The sequence below is a fragment of the Pseudoliparis swirei genome, chromosome 22, assembly GCF_029220125.1.
Source record: "Pseudoliparis swirei isolate HS2019 ecotype Mariana Trench chromosome 22, NWPU_hadal_v1, whole genome shotgun sequence".
Classification (NCBI taxonomy): Eukaryota; Metazoa; Chordata; class Actinopteri; order Perciformes; family Liparidae; genus Pseudoliparis; species Pseudoliparis swirei.
The window spans coordinates 13,164,656-13,186,100 of record NC_079409.1 but is presented as its reverse complement, the minus strand read 5'-3'; the positions used below and the strand labels follow the sequence as shown (position 1 = coordinate 13,186,100).

At 40.8% G+C, this 21,445-nt stretch overlaps 1 protein-coding gene across 4 annotated transcripts in view; it reads left to right on the top strand.

Annotated features, from left to right (window-relative positions):
- The window catches only part of trim46a (tripartite motif containing 46a), a 128,877-nt gene that overhangs the window by 3,154 nt on the left and 104,278 nt on the right, over positions 1–21,445 (top strand). The window contains exons 2-13 of one of the 4 annotated variants that reach the window (XR_008835409.1): positions 250–365; positions 1,230–1,488; positions 1,930–2,080; positions 4,836–5,034; positions 5,119–5,265; positions 5,343–5,438; positions 5,902–6,155; positions 6,240–6,361; positions 6,459–6,788; positions 7,757–7,986; positions 8,089–8,156; positions 9,930–11,250. Coding sequence is in view for 3 of the 4 variants with exons in the window: in XM_056443900.1 (XP_056299875.1) it covers positions 306–365; positions 1,230–1,488; positions 1,930–2,080; positions 4,836–5,034; positions 5,119–5,265; positions 5,343–5,438; positions 5,902–6,155; positions 6,240–6,361; positions 6,459–6,788; positions 7,757–7,986; positions 8,089–8,156; positions 9,930–10,377 (2,364 nt within the window). In the remaining variant the exon portion in view is untranslated. Of the gene's footprint in view, positions 1–249; positions 366–1,229; positions 1,489–1,929; positions 2,081–4,835; positions 5,035–5,118; positions 5,266–5,342; positions 5,439–5,901; positions 6,156–6,239; positions 6,362–6,458; positions 6,789–7,080; positions 7,734–7,756; positions 7,987–8,088; positions 8,157–9,929; positions 11,680–21,445 lie in introns of those variants that run through there. The other 3 variants (XM_056443900.1, XM_056443902.1, XM_056443901.1) reach the window with 3 other exon arrangements.

Sequence of the window (21,445 nt, the reverse complement as noted above, 5' to 3'; positions counted from 1 at the left end):
TAACATCTTCAATGTCTTATTGGGCAATACGGCTGTGAAATAGCTAACCAGACCAACCAAACCCCCCTCCCATCCTATTTCTACACCGAGGCGAGTCGCTGCTTTCAGACAGACACAGAATCCGCGCGCGCATGACAGCTCACACTGAGCAGAGAAACACCACAAACGAAATTCTGTTGTGGCGGTTCACCAAAAACGGTCCAGGGCCGCCTTCTCCTCCGCACGATTGACATCCCCGTCTTTCCCTAGAATAAACAAGTGCAGCTGTCGTCTCGCAGTGTCGCTGACATCTTTGAGGGGACGTTATGGCTGAAGCAGAGTTAGAAACCTTCACCTCTATCATGGACACGCTGGTTCGCATCAGTGTAAGTATGACGCTCATTTTATTACGCTCATTTTTTTTAAACCACGTGTGCTTATTTTAGACATGATACCAACATGCAGCGTCTTTTGTCCTCCACCTTCATATTTAATTATATTGTGTTTGCAATATCTCCTCTCGACCCGTCTGAACAGGACTGTGAACAAGGGTTGAGAGGCATTTCCTCCGTCAGAGCATTTTTGGGGCATTAATCCAATCAAAGACAGGTTCGCTTTTGGGCAAAGCTCGCGCACTGTGGGCGGACACATACAAAGCAAGGCCAGAAATCATCGTCGGCTATAGCCGAACGTTTTATCAAATAACGCGGTGGATGTTTGGTGATTATAATCCACAAATATGTTCAAAGCTTCAAAGGCTTTCGGGCTGCTGATGATGGGGCATACCTAATGTGTGTGTTGTCATAGAAACGGGATGCTGCGTACACCGGAACTAGGCCTCAATCAGGAAGGCTTTAAAGCCAAGGTCTCAGCAACGACAACTGAAAGCTAGATTTATTTTAATGATTTATTTTTCCTTGGAGGAGTGTAGTACTCAGTTACCGAACCATGGTATCCTATGCGATATGAGTCTATAGTATACCTGGATTGTTCAAAGGGGAAGGGGAAGCTCCAGACAGGCTAACACCTGAAGTCAGGGAAAGCTATTTCCTCCCCCGCATGTTCCCTCCCTGTGCTTTACATCAAACATCAGCTGCACAAAACCAGTGTCGGTCACCACACTTTTTATTTTACAAGTCCCAGGAACTTCAGGATGTAAAGAGCTGTGGATTCCTTTTTTACTCTAGTGACTCGGCCTTTATCTAATCTGACTCCTCACTCAGTTCTCTTCTTGAACCTCTCCCCTCCAGTCCAACATGAAGAGTATGGAACAGGAGTTGCATTGCCCGGTGTGCGATGAGATGGTGAAGCAGCCCATCCTGCTGCCGTGTCAGCACAGTGTGTGTCTACTGTGTGCGGCGGAGGTGTTGGTACAAAGAGGGTATCCTCCTCCCGACCTCCCTCCAGAGCCCAACTCGCCGGTCTCCACACCCAACACTCGCTCCCCACGACAGGCTCGAAGACCCACGCCCAGGACCCCTGACCGCCTGGAACGGGTCCTCCGAACAGGTGCAGAAAGGATGTGGATGATATACATGTGTGTGTTTGGGACATGGGTCAACTTAGAGGGGCATCATTTGGTAAAATTTAAAAGATGGCGCCGTCATATGACATCACTGTCCTTCTAGCATCCGGGTTTCTAGATGATGTAGCGGACACATCTGTATCCAGCTGAGCACCCAGCACGTTATGCATTGAACTCATGACTGATTGAAGTGCAAGTAGAGCAAAGGCCTTTAGAGACAGAGAGTTAAGCAGGCACACAAGGATGTAAGCATCTGGCGAACAGGTGCAGTTTCACTGTGTGTATGTGTGTGTGTGTGTGTGTGTGTGTGTGTGTAAGCAAATTGTGTATCCTCCAAAGTGAACTGCTTTTTTTCTCATCTACATCTCTATCCATGTCTCCTTCTCCTTCGTCTTCCCTCCTTTACACCTGCGTCCTCCTCTCAGTGTGCGGGACATACCCAGGGCGGAGACGGAAGGACGCGGCCCCTCCCCCCATGTTGTTCCCGTGTCCTTCCTGTCAGCAGGACGTAGAGCTCGGAGAGAAAGGCCTGACAGACTGCCTCCGCAACCTCACACTGGAGCGGATTGTGGAGAGGTTTGTATGTAGATACTGTATAATATACTGTGTAATATACTGTATAATACACTGTGTAATATACTGTGTAATATACTGTGTAATATACTGTGTAATATACTGTATAATACACTGTGTAATATACTGTATAATATACTGTGTAATATACTGTATAATACACTGTGTAATATACTGTATAATATACTGTGTAATATACTGTATAATATACTGTGTAATATACTGTGTAATATACTGTATAATACACTGTGTAATATACTGTGTAATATACTGTGTAATATACTGTGTAATATACTGTGTAATATACTGTATAATATACTGTGTAATATACTGTATAATATACTGTGTAATATACTGTGTCATATACTGTATAATATACTGTATAATATACTATGTAATATACTGTATAATATACTGTAATATACTGTGTAATATGTTAATATACTGTATAATATACTGTGTAATATACTGTGTAATATACTGTATAATATACTGTGTAATATACTGTATAATATACTGTGTAATATACTGTATAATATACTGTGTAATATACTGTGTCATATACTGTATAATATACTGTATAATATACTGTATATATACTGTATAATATACTGTATAATATACTGTGTAATATACTGTATAATATACTGTGTAATATACTGTATAATACACTGTGTAATATACTGTGTAATATACTATGTAATATACTGTATAATATACTGTGTAATATACTGTATAATACACTGTGTAATATACTGTGTAATATACTATGTAATATACTGTATAATACACTGTGTAATATTCTGTATAATACACTGTGTAATATACTGTATAATATACTGTGTAATATTCTGTATAATACACTGTGTAATATACTGTATAATACACTGTGTAATATTCTGTATAATACACTGTGTAATATACTGTATAATACACTGTGTAATATACTGTGTAATATACTGTGTAATATACTGTATAATACACTGTGTAATATTCTGTATAATACACTGTGTAATATACTGTGTAATATACTGTATAATATACTGTGTAATATTCTGTGTAATATACTGTATAATACACTGTGTAATATTCTGTATAATACACTGTGTAATATACTGTATAATACACTGTGTAATATACTGTGTAATATACTGTGTAATATACTGTATAATACACTGTGTAATATTCTGTATAATACACTGTGTAATATACTGTGTAATATACTGTATAATACACTGTGTAATATATACTGTGTAATACTGTGTAATATACTGTATAATACACTGTGTAATATTCTGTATAATACACTGTGTAATATACTGTGTAATATACTGTATAATACACTGTGTAATATTCTGTATAATACACTGTGTAATATACTGTGTAATATTCTGTATAATACACTGTGTAATATACTGTGTAATATACTGTATAATACACTGTGTAATATACTGTGTAATATTCTGTATAATACACTGTGTAATATTCTGTATAATACACTGTGTAATATACTGTGTAATATTCTGTATAATACACTGTGTAATATACTGTATAATACACTGTGTAATATACTGTGTAATATTCTGTATAATACACTGTGTAATATTCTGTATAATACACTGTGTAATATACTGTATAATACACTGTATAATATACTGTATAATACACTGTGTAATATACTGTGTAATATACTGTGTAATATACTATGTAATATACTGTGTAATATACTGTGTAATATACTGTATAATATACTGTATAATACACTGTGTAATATACTGTATAATATACTGTATAATACACTGTGTAATATACTGTTTAATATACTGTATTGTATACTGTGCAATATTTATAATAACATGTCTAATATTCTGTGTTATATAGTGTGTTATATGTATAATACACTTTACTGTAATATACTGTGTAATATACTGTGCAATATGTATATCAGAATGTATAATATACTGTGTCATTTAGTGTGTATTATGTATAATAGACTTTAATGTGTAATATACTATGCAATATGTATATTATAATATATAATATAGTATCTAATATAGTGTGTATTATGTATAATACACTTTACTGTGTAATATATTGTGTATTATAGTGTAGCAACGTCAGGCGTAATGAGAGCTGACACTGCAGGCACCAACATGTCTTGTGCTGTGTTGTTATTTCACCCCATGATAATTTCTCATCATCAGCTCACCAACAGAAATCATAAAGATCCTACAGGCAGCGAGTCAATACGCCTTATAAATGAGACAGTAAATAACGATCTGGAAGGAGTTTCAGTCATGATGAATCTTTCCTTTTCTTCTGATCAAAAGCAGATTGTAGGAGCAGCTCCAACCCTGCAGTGTATTGTGCAATAACAACAGTGACAACGTTGTCCTTCTCGTCTTTCTTTATGTTAATCATCCTCTTCTCTTATCAGTTAACAACTGTGAAGATCAAACTGCGAGGAGCAGCTTTGGGGAAAGCGCTCTGAGACGAGTAATGTTTGATGAGTGCAGCGGCTGATTCCCGAGCCAGAGGTTGTGTTGGTCAGAAAGCGTGACGCTGCATGTTTTACTGCGCAGGACGCAGCAACAAGGCAGCTGCTGGAGACGAATCCAGGTCAGGCCGTTACAGAGTTGGACTCCTAACTACTAAAAAGAGAGTAGGGCAAACTCGGACGAGCTCAACCTTCCCTTTGTTGAGTTGTATGCCTCCTCCTTTCCGGCCCTCATCTCCCTGCCCCCCCGTCTGCCTTCAGGTACAGGCACACAGTCAGCCTGGGCAGTGTGGCCATCATGTGTGGCTTCTGTAAGCCTCCCCAGTCTCTGGAGGCCTCGAAGGGCTGCGCTGATTGCAAGTCCAACTTCTGTAACGAGTGTTTCAAACTCTACCACCCCTGGGGAACGCCGCGAGCTCAGCACGAACACATTCTACCCACGAACAGCTTTCGGCCCAAGGTTTGTCTGTTTCCGTGTGTTGCTCCCTGTATTCTGTGGCTTCTCTTCTGCTGTCATTGTGCTCAACCCTCTTTCGTGCTCCAGGTCCTGACGTGCACCGAGCACGAGCAGGAGAGACTGCAGTGGTACTGCCGTGACTGCCAGAGGTTGCTGTGCCCACTTTGTAAGCTCCGACAGGTCCACCACGGACACAAAGTCTTGCCTATGGCACAGGCCTACCAGGCCCTCAAGGTCAGTCCGTTTCAACTGGGTTCAGATCGCGATGTTCGCAGCATCGAAATATTAACTGTTCGGCTTTGGTCTCATAGGACAAGGTTACCAAGGAGGTCACCTTTATCGTGGCCAACCAGGAGACGATACAGAGTCAGATCACTCAACTGGAAGCTGCCATCAAACAGATGGAGGTGAACTGTCATTTATCTGCTTTGTCAAAAGTGTCCTCATAAGGTTCTTTGTGCAACAATAGTGAGAGAAGCTGCTGCAATGTGTGGGTCCAATGCTCATGACTATCCCATGTGACATCCAATCATGACTTTTCTATTGTACAACAAGCTGAAGGCACTGATGTTAACTTACAAAACGGCAACATTTGTGACACTGATCAACATCACACTGTGGTTAAGAGAAAACTACTTGTTTATTGTGCTTCAATACAATGGGAATACATCCCCAGTCCATCCTGCCACTTTACTGTATATCTACAACTGCAGCTGAAGGCACATGCAGTATTAGCGGGCCCTCTATAGGCCAGGGGCTTTAGTGCAATGACACAATTCGGTGTTGGCCATAGCTGAGACGTTGTCTCTGTGTTTGTCATTCCTAATCTGTCGTTGCTTATTTTTTCCTTCCCACTCTTTCCTTTTCCAGGCGAACAGCGCAGTGGCTCTGAACCAGCTGACCTACTGTATCCGAGAGCTGGGAGCGGCTGTGGCGGAGCGTCAGGGGGCTCTGGTTGTGGCCCTGGAGGGATCCCGCAGCAGGAGGGAGGATGCCCTGTCTGCCCAGGTCTCAGAGAGGCGAGGCCTGCAGGAGCACACCGGCCTGATGGCCTACACACAGGAGCTGCTCAAGGAGGCCGATCCACCCTGCTTCGTACAGGCTGCCCGAGTCACCCACAGCAGGTAACGCTTGTTCAGCCGAATCCTAAACCTCGGAGGAACGAATTGGTAAGACCCCTTCCTTTCGGTGCGTCTCTCCCCCTCCAGGCTCGTGAAGGCCATAGAAAACCTCCAGTGCTTCACTCCCTCGGCTGATCCCTCCTTCAGGCACTTTCACCTCGACACATCCAAAGAAGTCCAGCTCATCCACAGCTTGGAGTTCATACATGGTAGACTCTTTTGTTTCTGGGATAACCCCCAAAAAAGAAATGATGATAATGATAATACAATAATGTCAGCACATCTGTTGCTCTGTGTCCTCCACAGCCCCACTGGCTCCAGTCATTGACACCCAGAAGACACTTGCGTATGACCAGCTGTTTCTGTGCTGGCGCCTCCCTCAGGACTCGGCGCCCGCTTGGCACTTCTCCGTTGAATACCAACGGCGGGCAGGAGGGGCTGCAGCCACTTGGGGCGGCACCAGATCTCCCGATGCTGCAACAGCATGGTTGCGTTTGGATGAAGTGAGAGGAACCAATGCCGTGGTGAATCGGCTGCAGATGGACAGCGTGTACGTGCTCAGGGTGAGAGGCTGCAACAAGGCCGGGTTCGGAGAGTACAGCGAAGAAGTTTACCTCCACACTCCACCAGCACCTGGTGAGATATGGACATCCATTACTTTAAATCACATAGTTTATTTTTATATTTCTTTCACTACCAAAAAATGAAATCTTTCCATTCTTTGAAAAACAAATGAAGCAAAGCATTGTACTGTATGTCATATGCCGTAAGAATCAATAGAGTGTCTTTTTTCAATTCAAAATAAGTTTGTTAAAGAAAATACTTGATATTTTTCCGGTATTGACATTTCTTCAATTGGTTAACTTATCTTGATATTTTACCTTTCTCTCCATTACTTTATTTTCTCTATTCCCATTTTGTATTTCAGTTTCTTACAGACTCTTTCCTTACTTTCCTTCTGCGCAAAACAAATATGTATTGTTCCTTGACATTGTCATTTGTTCCCTTTTAATGTTAGTTTGTCACAGCCCGACTCAAAAGCTGCGTTAAAATTGGGAGACTAGACAAGTGAATAACACAAATAGTACCTTTATTTCACACAAACAATGAAGTCAGTAATACGTCATGTAATACTGTAAGGAAAGTTTAAAAAAACAGAAAAGCAGCAGCCCCATCAGGAGGGGAGAGGGAGCCTGTAACAGGCACCACAGCCACACAGGTGTGGCTTATTACGCTGATGAGCCCGATTCTTAAAGTCACAGAACAGGGACACCTAGTGGAGTGGAGCGGTCATCACATGCCACTGAGTCCTACCTTCACACAACCAGATCGGTCAAAACAATACAATAGATGTGAACTATACCTTCATCCTACTCTTCCTCCTGATTACACCTTCTCTCCTGATCTGCCTCTTATTATGTGTTCTCCTCCAACTCTGCTTTAGCTATTATTTCATCATGTGATCAGACTTGCTGTCGCCTGACTGTCGCACCTTCAGCATCTAACCTTTCCTCGTGACTCCTTTCCGTTACCTTCCTTTCCATCTCGCTCCCTCTTCACCCCTCCTTTCCCTCATGGTATGCCTCCTTTTCCTGCCGCCTCAGTGTTGAGTTTCTCCTTGGACTCACGCTGGGGGTTGCATGCTGACCGGCTGGCATTGGGTAGAGGCCAAACTTACGCTCGCAGCGTGCCAGGCCTCTCCCTCCTGCAGGTGGCCGACCGCACGCTCACTTCTTGCCACTTGACCTCTGACCTACTGGTGGCCGACTTGGCTGTCACTCAAGGCAGACACTACTGGGCATGCTCTGTGGAGCCTAGTTCCTACCTGGTGAAGGTGAGAGGAATGCTTGTTGGTCAGTTGGATTGGTATAATAATGTATTGTATGTGTACATACTGACTCAAAATGGATGTGAACATATATTTCTGTCTTTGCAGGTGGGAGTGGGACAGGAGGCTAAGCTGCAAGAGTGGTTTCACCTCCCCCAGGACATGTCCAGCCCTCGGTAACTAAATCGCTCTCTCTTAAATAGAGACTTTAGATTAAGATTTCTGTTTCTTATGACAATAGATATAATGAACTGACCCACAAACACATAAGAATGGAAATTACTTTAGTCACTTACTAGGGGCAGTATAACCAGTGTTGGTTATAGCCCATTTAAGCCTATTTAAAGGAAATGAATACAATTGAATTAATAGATATAGTGATTTGTAAATTAAATTAAATTAGTTGTACAGTTACCTGAGAAAATCTAAAAAAATAGGTGGTACCCAAATGTTCTCAGATGGCCAATTTTAAGTTTGGGCCTCAACATGCCTCATCTAAAACCTCTCTTTGCTTTGCTTCCTCTTTTAACATAAGGTAATGTTCACACGTTGTGTTTGCTAGAGGTTTCGGGTAGTAACCGCATCACTCCAGTGATATACACTCTAAAAGTAGACAAGTTTGTTTGGCAGAAATTAAATCAAATTTAATTTTTTTTTAAATCTGGTGTAAATTTCCTGTTCTTTCATATTCAGTGCTTTTAATGGATAATCTGCTTGGTTCATTTTGTTTTAAGGGGTAACAGAAGGAAAAGACAAAGCATGAAGGAACCCTCAATATTTATACTGTAGAGAAGTTTCTTTGTCAGCTGAGCTCTCAGAACCCCGAGGAACCTGCTTGACTTTCACTGATCAGTTATTGATATAGAATATTGATTAATGCAAATTAAAAGTATGGAGTACTATTGAATAACACACACACACACATACGAACATATATAATCACAATATGTAAACTTATATATATCCACGTTTACTGCTGTTTGATTGGCTTATTACTACATGATCTCTACAGTGATGGTCATGCACACTCCTAGTTTTCACACACACAATTAACATATATATATATATATATATATATATATACACTACAGTTCAAAAGTTTGGGGTCACTTAGAAATGTTTTTATTTTTCAAAGAAAAGCACTGTTTTTTCAATAAAGATAACATTAATCAAAAATACACACTATACATTGTTAATGTGGTAAATGACTATTCTAGGTGGAAACGTCTGGTTTCTAATGAAATATCTCCATAGGTGTATAGAGGCCCATTTCCATCAACTATCACTCCAGTGTTCTAATGGTACATTGTGTTTGCTAATCGCCTTAGAAGACTAATATCTGATTAGAAAACCCTTGTGCAATTATGTTAGCACAGCTGAAAACAGTTATGCTGGTGATATAAGCTATACAACTGGCCTTCCTTTGAGCTTGAAGTTTGAAGAACAAAATGAATACTTCAAATATTAATCATTATTTCTAACCTTGTCAATGTCTTGACTATATTTTCTATTCAATTTTCAATTCATTTGATAAATAAAAGTGAGTTTTCATGGAAGACACGAAATTGTCTGGATGACCCCAAACTTTTGAACGGTAGTGTATATATATATAACGCCACTGTAAATATACAATTGTATATTGGAGTGTATATTGGTGTTTCAACCCAGCTGTAGGACTACAGTCACATGTTTTAGTGGACAGACAACCAACTTCATACTATCTATAAAGAAAAACTTAATACTACTGTTTTTTTGTTCCTGCTTTTCAATGATCTTTCAATACAATCAAATTCAATACAGGTGCAAATAGAAGCTAGCATTGCACAGTATAAAGTAGAGTATTGTATTTCCTTCAGGCCCTTTTGTATTCAAACTTTTAAAATATTAGATACATTTTCCTCCTCTGATTAGTGAGTCAAATCTTTTCCTCCCCCTCTTTCTCCCCCCAGCTGCGACCCAGACAGCGGCCATGACAGCGGGGCAGAGGACGGCCAGGACTCTCCTCCCTTCTGCTTCCTCACTATAGGCATGGGCAAGATCCTGCTTCCTCAAGGACATGGTCACACTCAGAGCCAGGGGGACAGCCACAGCCAGAGGGGAGTGCACTCCCACAGCACCGGCCATAGCAACCTGCCTCACCCTCACACTGCTCCCCTGCCCCCCCGGCTGGGAGTGTGTCTGGACTGTGACAAAGGACTTGTCACCTTCTACGATGCCCACTCGTTGCGGATCCTTTGGGAGGGACACATGGACTGTTCAGCTCCAGTGTGTCCGGCCTTCTGCTTCATCGGCGGAGGAGCCCTGCAGCTGCAGGACCTTGTGGCAAATCGGAGCATCGAGGAGCCGTCACCACGGAGGGTCACTATCCAAACGCGTGCAACGAATCTCAGCAAATAAATCGTGGTGAGGCGGTTTATGGGACACAGTTGACTCAGCAATCCAACTTTATGTCAGTAGAGATAAATGTGGTTTATACTCACCACCTAATGTAAGTCAATAATGAACTACCTTGCTCCTGTATATCGTTGATGCTTGATTGAACTGTCTCTGCTGAATATGGTTATGTTTTCCCTCTGATTTCTGAGATCTTAATATACAAATCTCATGTTCTTTTGGCATTTGCACTTGGCCTGGACATGAAATCTCTCTTTTGGCTATTTATTTCCTGCTTTATTTCTTTTCAATTGAGTAATGCTCCTCTGGACATTGTGGCTGAAGTGATTTTAGACGATGCATAATTCTGTTGTCAGGGGGAGCAAATCCCCTTAATAACAAGTTCAATCTGTTTGCAATGTAAAAAAACAATGTTGCATGCAATTGTAACAATAGAATTCGCCTGTCACCTTGTAAAAGCACCTCAGATGTACTGTACCATCTAATTTGATATCCTTATTTGTAATGTAGCTTAAACAAGAGTTACACATGTGTGTATATAAGTCAGAATTAGAGAATGTGAATATTCTTTGGTTGTTGAAGTTCTGTTGGCTCACGTCAGGAAAACACATCTCTGGGTCTTCACAGCCCCAGGTCGTATTTTATATAGTCGTTGTTTTGCATTTCAAAAAGGATGTTTATGGCATTTTCGTCTGGGTGAACACGCTAACAGTTGCCTCAATGTTTTCAAAAGAGATGAATCATGCTCTCACAATGCTGTTTGACTCAATAACATGTGAATACATTTCAGTGATTTACATTTGGACAAAAGTGATGGCCTACGTGTCCAGTTTGAAACTGTGGTGTTTGAGGGATTTGCACATACATATTAATGATGTTCAAGGAAGTGGATGGATGAAATAGAATGAGAAGAGGTCTATTTATGAGCTCTGGTGGACTTCATTTATTTGCTACTACAGCTAACAGTAAATCATTGATTTGAATACGCTGAGAAAGTGATGTCTGGGGAATGTAAAAGCCCAGTAATGTATTATTTCAGTGTAAGAGATTGTCTATATTGTAATATTTTCAAATCGACTGGCTCCGTCTGTATTTTGATATAAAGTATGATGTGTGTGTGTGTGTGTGTGTGTGTAAACTGATGGCACATCTATAGACTCCTCTTCCTGTGTTACAGCATAGCACTTGAATGACTTCAGACTGTAGCATCCCATAAATCAGAATATCTTCATTTAGATTTAGCCTCGGCTGGCAGATTGTTTCTATCATGTCATGAGAAAAACAATAAATGACTGATAACTGCAACATGGAGTCCCTTTGTGTCAAATAATGACCAATAATGAATGAAGTTACCTCTATGGAACTATACAAGAGTTATCCCCTCTTTTCTAAATAATATACATCAATAACTTTCTCCCCATGATACTCAAGAAAACTTTTATTTTGTGTATTTCCCTTTTCTTTTGTGGTTCTGACTCACAATACTTTAATTGGAGCGTGCTATGAAGTTGTTACATTCAGATTGACGGTAAACAGCAGTGCTCGAGAAGAGATTATTGAAAACACTCCTTGTTTAAATGTCATGGAGTGCGTGAATCACGCCTGCATGTATGGGCAAGCGTGCGCTCAATCACTCGAGTGTGCCAGACCTAACAGGTTAAGGGGATCTTTTGTGCCACAGGGTTTAAATATAACAAAAATATTTTGTACAGAGTCGAGACACACCTGAGGACACAGGGCGGGATTATAAGTGAGCTCAAGGTGAGAGGGGACGGTTCAGTCGGGGAGCCAGTTGGACTTGTTGGAGAACACGCTGCCGACTCCTAGACGGGCGACAGAGGTGAAAGAGTGCAGCAGAGCGATTGTGTAACAGCAGAACAGTTGTGCATTTGTTATGGTGTTTTTACATCAACAAGATGTTCAATCAATCCAGTGTTTGTGCTCTGTCAGTATGACATGTCTGCAGTTACAATAATGAACCTTGAGGGGGCGACATTGAGCTTTGTTGATCTCCTCTGTCTGAAACATGAGTCATCGACAGGTCACTTCTCTGGTTACATATCTGTAAACATAGAAGTTAATAATGCTTTTCTTTGTGCTATTCATTCATATTTCTCTACCTCTCCTTATTCCTATTTCCTGTTCCCATTTGTTCTACTTATTTATTTGTGATTGACAATAAATATAAATTAACATATATTATAATTTACACATGCCAGTTAGCCACGGTTGACTCATTTTGACAGAATACACCTGCACAGTTCTGCAGTGTCACATATGAATTACACGTATCTTCATTGCATTTACACCACATATTCTAAAGGGGACATCAAAGAACGAGAAAGAAAACCTCCGTATAGAACACGAATACATTAACGCCCCATTAGTCCTAGTATTATTCTAAATTAAGCATTGAAACTGTTTTACTTCAGAGTTGTGTCTCTGACTCCGCCTCCTCGGGCCCTGCTGGTTGCATCACTTACAGCTCCGTCTTGTGTGCACTTGTTTACAAACACAACCTCCCCACAAACGTTACGCCAGTGTTTGTCTTCGTGTTTGCACGCACGCGTGTTGATGTGAAATTCAAACAGTTCTTCATGAACATTTAGTTGTCATTTGTGTAATTTCAGTTGATTGATAGCCCAATGATGAATAAGATAATCAGAAGATAAGACGAATAAGCAACTAAACTAAAGTACGCACCAATAACAGGGAACACCTGGAAGTTTATAACTCTCATGAATACAGATATTGAGATTGAAGAAGACATTTTACTTTTGCCGTCGTTCAAATATTTTATAAATCTCAACATAAACATATATATGTACTTTTTTTCACAGGCTAAAATAAGCTGGTTTGAGTCATTATCTTGGATGGATCTTGTGTATTTGAATAGCCAATACAGCTTTGTTTCATGCGTTGGACTGAAACAAAAATGCTGAGTGCCATGCAGAATAAGTTGTACGTGCATAGCACACTTTAAAATGTGCACACAGTGCAGGAAGCTGCATAAATGTTTGCTAGTGCAAGCACGGACTCCAGAGCAGTCCCCAGAACAGCTGTGTCTCCTGTCTTTCCTCAGCACATCACAGCGGACATCCTGCACACACACTTCTCCACTAACATGTAGGCCCCCGAGTAACTTTACAGTCCAAACTACGGCCTTCCCGTTTTCTGTCTGTAAAACTGTCAAACGTTCTCCACCGCTCGAAGAGGTTCTTGAACATTTTTGTGTGTCACTGTAACGAAAAACACACAGAAACACATGCAATCTAATCCAAATCCACTTCGCATGGTTGCCACTCCTCGGGTCTCATGTGTGTGGGTTCTGGATGGATGCCAAAATGCTTTCAGATTTTTGACACATGTCTGCCTTTGTTTATGTATCACCTGAGATTTCTCCCAGTTGGCTAAGTCAATTTCTCTTACTTGACAGTGAAGGTCCTGTATTGTTAAACGCAAATAGTCAATGTCTTCTTGAGTTTCCTTGTTCAGAGATTTGAGAACATCATAAGCAAACGGCTCTGGTTCTTATAGTCACAATGTTTAATCAACACAGGATAACGAGGACATATTCATTTCTTGACATCTATTGCACTTCTGCACATCTGGGGAGAGGGATCATCTCCTGTTGCTCTCACATGGGAGAAGTTATAATGGTTGATTATTACATTAATAAATGAAAATGTCCTCATATAAGCTGAAAACTACATTAGTGTTTTAAAATAGTTTATTCAATGTTCATATACTGCAATAAACATTCAGCAGCACTTGCTGGACTGTTTGAATTGTGTTTCTGCCTTTGGCCAGGACATTGTCAAACGCACTGTTCTGCAGTGAACCGTCAGCCTCCTGCAGGAGGCGACGCCGGTCACGTGGTCACGCGGCAGCAGCATCGTGGGCTCACTTTATTGTGCAACATGAATACAATGTCCCGCGCACTTTTCTTCAACATGTGTGTCTTCTGTTATTATGACAGTCAAAGCATGTGAATGCAGCGCCCAGTGCATCGATATTGTAACGTTTCCCTCACGGCCCGGAGCCCGATGGACGTCCTGTCAGGAATACTTCATTCAGCAACAACATTGACGAGCCACTCTCACGCTAACAACACGGTACTCGTCTAACTAGCTTAACTCACTCCAGAACATGTCGAACCCGCCTCCCCTCTGCTCCACCAATCACAGGCACGCAGCTCGACCAGCACGCACCGCCTGGTAGAGATTTAAAATGAAAATGTCCATTTAAAATGCAACTCCATGTCCTCGGTTAATTGTGCAGCTGTGTTAAAACCACCCAATTCTCAATCAGATACAATCTGGTCGGAGTTCATGGGTTGCTACGTTAACGTATTTATTACGCGCCCAGCCCTAATATATTTTCTATTTATACACACGCACACACACCCACGCAAACACACACAAACACTCACGCACACACACGTACACACACGCACATACATATACTTGACACATTACAGGCTCGCCACATTTCTCACATGCCACAACTCTTTCCAGTCACAGATTATGATTGTATATTGTCTACAAAAACAAAAGCACACACATATATATATATATATATTAGTGCTGTGAAAAATAACGCGTTAACTCAGTTAATTCAATTACAGGTTTAACTAGTTATTTATTTTTAACGCATTTAACGCATGCGCAGAATGAGCTTCCAATCCGTCTGTTGTTGGTCGTCGGGACGAAAAAAAAGTCACTTGCAAAATGAGCTTCCAATACACCACTTCAATCTGAACTCTGTCCGCTCTCATGCAGACGGTCTGTTCATCGGTAATGATCCTTCCGCAGGTTCACCTCCGGAAACCTTGTTACGACTTTTACTTCCTGTAGATCAGGGTCTCAACACGTCGATCGCGACCTGCCAGTCGATCGCGGCGTAGTGTCGGTAGATCGCATGACATTAAAGAGATTGGCCCGCCCCTGACATGTTCTCTATAGCACGTCTTTGTTCTTTTATTAAACTAAACGTCTGTTGTTGATCGTATCTCCACAGCAGCATGTCATTTCTGTCTCTTCGCGTTGCGTTAACACTTATCGATCTCCGTCTCGCACGCCACAGAGCTCCGTGCGCGCGCATCGGGACCGAGCAAAAAAAAAGTCACTTGTCCCCGCCGTCCCTTTCATCACGGCCCAGTTCATGAAGAAAACCCACACAGTCAGTTTGCCTCAGCAGCTGCTAAAGGAAGACTAGAGGCCTTTAGATTGTATCATGGTGGAGTTAATGGTTGACAAACAAGAGAAACAATTTCTGTTTAACCCTCCTGTTACCTTTACATTTACTAACATATTTTATCCTCGGGGTCAATTTGACCCCAGTAATTAAAACCTCCAGAAAATTATTAGAATTAATATTGCTTCCCAAGTTTAAGTGTGAGGTACTTTATGTTTGTTTGTTGACTACCTAAATAGCCCTTTAAATAAATAAAAAAGTTGATATTTCTTATATGTTTGACACAGTGAAAAACAGCCTGGGGTCAAATTGACCCCAAAGAACACCGACATTAAACATTGAATGGGGTCAAATTGACCCGAAAGGTAACAGGAGGGTTAAACATTCTGTTTAGGATGAAGATGTATTAATGTTCCATATGGAAGAAACTGCTAAATAACTGCTGAGTTGCAGCACCATTGTATAGAAGAATGTATAAATGTATATATCCGTCTTTTGTCATAAATCTCTATGTTCTCACAAAATATACCGAGAATATCGGTAATATGTGATTAATCATGATTAATCCACAAAAACCTGTGATTAACCCGATTAAAATTTTTAATCGTTTCACAGCCCTAATATATATATATATATATATATATATATAAATAGACATATGAGTGTGTACATATTTCTGTTTATTTTTGTATTGTTACATTATAGTAGCCTAATATTATGTTTATAAATATCTTATATTTACTTAGAATTGTATATGTATTCGGTCCAAAGTAAAACAACATCGCTGTAGTTAAGTTACATTTAAATATTAAGTTATAAATCTTAACCCTCAAACAGATTTACTTGTAACAAATAATTAGATTAGAAACTCTGACACACACAAAATGCTAAAAAGCCTGCTCACACAGGACCAAAGGCCCAGAGACTCTGTGAGTAGTTATGTGTGATTGTGTGTCATCTTCAGACCGTAAAGGCATTAACTCTGTGCAGTCCTCAACTGTACTGAACCACCTGTTTGACTTGATTTAAAACTTCTACCTGCTTTGTGGCAGCCTACGCTATATGAGTATTAAAAATGATTAAGAGATCCAAAGAACAGAACAGAACATAAACCAAGAAGAACAAGACGTTTGTGAGTTTAGTTCATAGTTAACTTTTGAAGCGAGCTAAATGAAACCATCAGCTCCAGTTGTGTCAAGCTCAGTTAATGAGTCTCTGAGAGGAAGATACCTGACAAATGATTTATATCGAAGGAGACATGTGTATGTTGATCCTCGCTGACAGTGTGTTGGTCCATAGGCTGCAGAGTAATGACTAGCTGTCCTCATATCACTTGGCTCACTGTTCCCATTCTAAAGGGCGGCAGAAGCAGAGGGAGGAGGAAGAAGAGGAAGGAGGAGGATGAGAGACAGAGACAGGACATACTGAACCACACAAATCCCGAGGACACACCGGAGGGCTGCCTGTAAATCTATTTCCATTACAAAGCAAAGGACTTTCAGCACCAACTGGTTACAGTTAAAGAGCTGGAAGCGCACATTTCTTTGCATGTTTGATTGTGTGTGTTTGAGTAAAAGGAAGGTGGTCTCTGTGCGTCGCCTCTGTTGCATGCATCCCTTCAGCTGTGCAACCGCCAGGCGCTGAGGAGAAAAAGAAATGCAGATTATAAAATCAAAAAAAGGGTGGAGGAGCTCCTAAAACAGAGAAGAAAGCCCGTTGTTACTCACTGCACACGGTGGATCCCCATAAATACTTACCGCTGCAACTGCATTTACAAACAAACAATAATAAGCTATGAGAGAAAGCTTTAGTATGAACATTGATTGTGGAAATTCACGTGTAATGAGTCGGAATGTTGCTGCATATGAAGAGAGCTCGAAGTGATTTTTCTTGGGTGGAGAATGTGCGCGTTGCTTAAAATCTATTTTAATCTTAGACTGGCCGACAGTTAGACATACCTGATTATCACTGCAGACGATCTGAGGGGACACAACATGGCCGTCAGCTGTCTGACTGCTTCACAAGTGTCGGAGCAGCAGGACCACCAAGTCCTGAGAGGAATGAAAGATGAAGGAAGAGACTGATACATTAAGAAAGAGAGGGTGTGAGAAAATACAGGTTAGAGATATGATTCTGGGATAGGTGAAGAGAAACAAATAAATACATTCTGAGACAGTGATAGGAGCTGACCATGGGAATAATGAGATGAACCAGGAAAGGGAGGACGGCCACAGAGGCGCGAGGAAGGGCAAGAGGCTGACAGGAAAACTGAGAGAAGCACATTCCTTCTCTCCCTCTTGTTCTCTTCAAAACAGCAGCTGGGACAGGTGTGCTTTTACTGATGTCAGAAAATGCCCAGGCTGCTTCCTGCCCCCCGTGTGCTGTGTGTTATATGCTGAGTGTGCACACACTCTGGCGACATGTTAGCAGAGACTGTGTTGTGTGTAATTATGGGGGGAACAGGTCCCATAGATCCGACTTTGCCCATAATGACAAAAATAGACATCTGAATGCACACGTGGTGTTTGTTGGAATACAGTCGACATACAACGTGTGTTTAAGATACTCAGCGTGTGTGTGTGTGTGTGTGTGTGTGTGTGTGCTGCTTAAGGAGACTGTCTCTACTTCAGGAAACAGAGGGATCCTGTTTGTGAGTTGTACTCATTGTTCAGCTGATTACCCCCCCCCCCCCCCCCTAACCTCCCACTCCCCCACACACTCATGTACACAACATTGGCCCCGTGTCAGTATTTGGCCGTCGAACAAAGACGTATAGCCGACACATGCTTTGATTTCCACAGTAACACTGAACGAGGGGCGTGTCCAGCCAGTCCCTCTGACTCCATGCGTTGTCCCTGCAGCCTTATTGATGTCTCATTTCACAGGAAGAATGGACAACATCCATAACTCCCTTATCTTCTCCTGGACTCATCATTTCCTCGTAAATGACTCATTTCTGTTTACGTTGTCTTTGTATCTGGGTTCTAGACGACTCGCTTGTCTGCACTATCCTGTCCCTATTGTGTTCATACTTTTAAAGTGAACTTTTGTCATGTTATAACAATTACAGACCGTGGCCAAGAGCAACATCGACAGACTGTAATATCTCAACATGTCTCTACTGGTCGGATCAGCAAACAAAATGATACCTTCGTGCTTTCGTGGTCTGCAGATGAAGAAGTTAAGCATTTGATTCTCAGAGATTTCCTCTAAAGCACCACGAGCACATGTGTTCCCTTATGGGATGAAATATTTCAACATCTACTGGCGTGTAAAGACATTCATTGTCCTCACAGGATGTACCGACTGCTGATCCTCTGACTGTTCCTCTCGTGCCACCGTGAGATGTCTTTTATTAGCATAACATTTGGTTGAAGAAATACTTCACCCACTATGATCATTTAATCAGAAAATACCCTCCCTGCTTTTCCTTGAATTCTTGAGGAAACTTTTTCTTGAATTCCATCACAGTGAATGAAGTATAGAAAAACAACAAACATATTGATGAATGGGAAAACACATGTATGGGGGATAAGTTTACCAGTAAAACTATCTAAAAACATCTGCTTTACTACTCACACAAGGTGGGCAGTATAATCCATGTATCCTTTATCCAATTATATGCTCAGTGTACTTCCCACCTTACCATTTAAACACTTCCCTATAAGCAGTCTCACACTTTCACTCCACTGTCACATGCGTTTTGGAAGTAGCGAGCATGATATATAAGAGTTGGATTACACTGCATGAGTTAAGTAAAGGGTTCGTTAATAGATGTTTGATATTATTTTTTAGCACCCCTGTTTACATCAGTTCATCAGGGGTTTTCCCATTTTCGGGTTCTTTGTTCACTATGGAGGAAAAGTAAAACCTGATAAGATTTAGTTTTACTTTTCAAGACTGGAAGGTAACACATGGCGAATATTTGATATACAAATGGTAATTCTTCGGATGAAGTAGGCTTTTCCTTTAAAAATCATGTCTCCTTCAGGATGAATTGCCTTATATATATATGTATATATATACATATATATACACTACCGTTCAAAAGTTTGGGGTCATCCAGACAATTTTGTGTCTTCCATGAAAACTCACTTTTATTTATCAAATGAATTGAACATTTCATAGAACATATAGTCAAGACATTGACAAGGTTAGAAATAATGATTAATATTTGAAGTATTAATTTTGTTCTTCAAACTTCAAGCTCAAAGGAAGGCCAGTTATATCACCAGCATAACTGTTTTCAGCTGTGCTAACATAATTGCACAAGGGTTTTCTAATCAGATATTAGTCTTCTAAGGTGATTCGCAAACACAATGTACACTGGAGTGATAGTTGATGGAAATGGGCCTCTATACACCTATGGAGATATTTCATTAGAAACCAGACGTTTCCACCTAGAATAGTCATTTACCACATTAACAATGTATAGAGTGTATTTTTACCTTCGCATTGAAAATGCCGGAAGGTTATGTTTTGATCGCCGTGTATTTATTTAATTATTTATTTATTTGTATGCGTGTTATTCGCAAAACTCAAAAAGCATTGAACCGAATCGCATGAAATTTGGTGGGATGATTGTTTATTATCCGGGGACCAGTTGATTAGATTTTGGGATCGATCGGGTCAAAGGTCAAAGGTCATGAACAGGTCAAAATCTTTTGCAGAACTCAAAAAGTATTGAACCGAATCGCATGAAATTTGGTGGGATGATTGTTTATTATCCGGGGACCAGTTGATTAGATTTTGGGATCGATCGGGTCAAAGGTCAAGGTCAATGGTCATGAACAGGTCAAAATCTTTCGCAGAACTCAAAAGTATTGAACCGAATCGCATGAAATTTGGTGGGATGATTGTTTATTATCCGGGGACCAGTTGATTAGATTTTGGGATCGATCGGGTCAAAGGTCAAGGTCAAAGGTCATGAACAGGTCAAAATGTTCTTGAATCGCATGAAATTTGGTGGGATGATTGTTTATTATCCGGGGACCATTTGATTAGATTTTGGGATCAATCGGGTCAAAGGTCAAGGTCAAAGGTCATGAACAGGTCAAAATGTTCTTGAATCGCATGAAATTTGGTGGGATGATTGGTTATTATCCGGGGACCATTTGATTAGATTTTGGGATAAATCGGGTCAAAGGTCAAGGTTATGGAAAGGTCAAACTCTTTTTTTACCATAGCACGATACATTTTTGTCCAATTGGCATGCAACTAATGCCAAAATGTTCATAATTCAATGCCCAATCTTGTGATATGCGAAGGTATGCGCTCTACCGAGTGCCCATTCTAGTTGATTAATGTTATCTTTATTGAAAAAACAGTGCTTTTCTTTGAAAAATAAAGACATTTCTAAGTGACCCCAAACTTTTGAACGGTAGTGTATATATATATATATATATTTATAAACTCTCATGCTACAACAGAACTACACATTCTTCTTCATCTGCTGCTCAAATGTTTCTCCTCTACTTTCCAGCTCCTTCTTTCAACTGCAGCTCATTCATCTCCCACCTTCAGTCCTCTCTGTGTACTTTTTTCCCTACAACACTCTGTTGTGTCTGTGGCCCTGTCAGGGAAAGGCTCTTTGACACACACACACAGGATGAGAACCACTGGTAGCCTTTATACATATATGTATATATATATATCCATCTGTGTATCTATCTAGCTAAACCGCAGCTCCTCCATTTTGTGATCATGAAAGTAATTTCTTCCGCTGTCCGGGCACTTCAGTGGAGCTTGTCACTAAATCGTCGCAGACTCGTCACTGCGCAGACATGCCGCAGACGCGCCTGGCCGACCCTCCGTCTGCTGGCACTTTTTGACTAGTAGTGGCACTTTTTGACTAGTAGTGGCACTTTTTGACTAG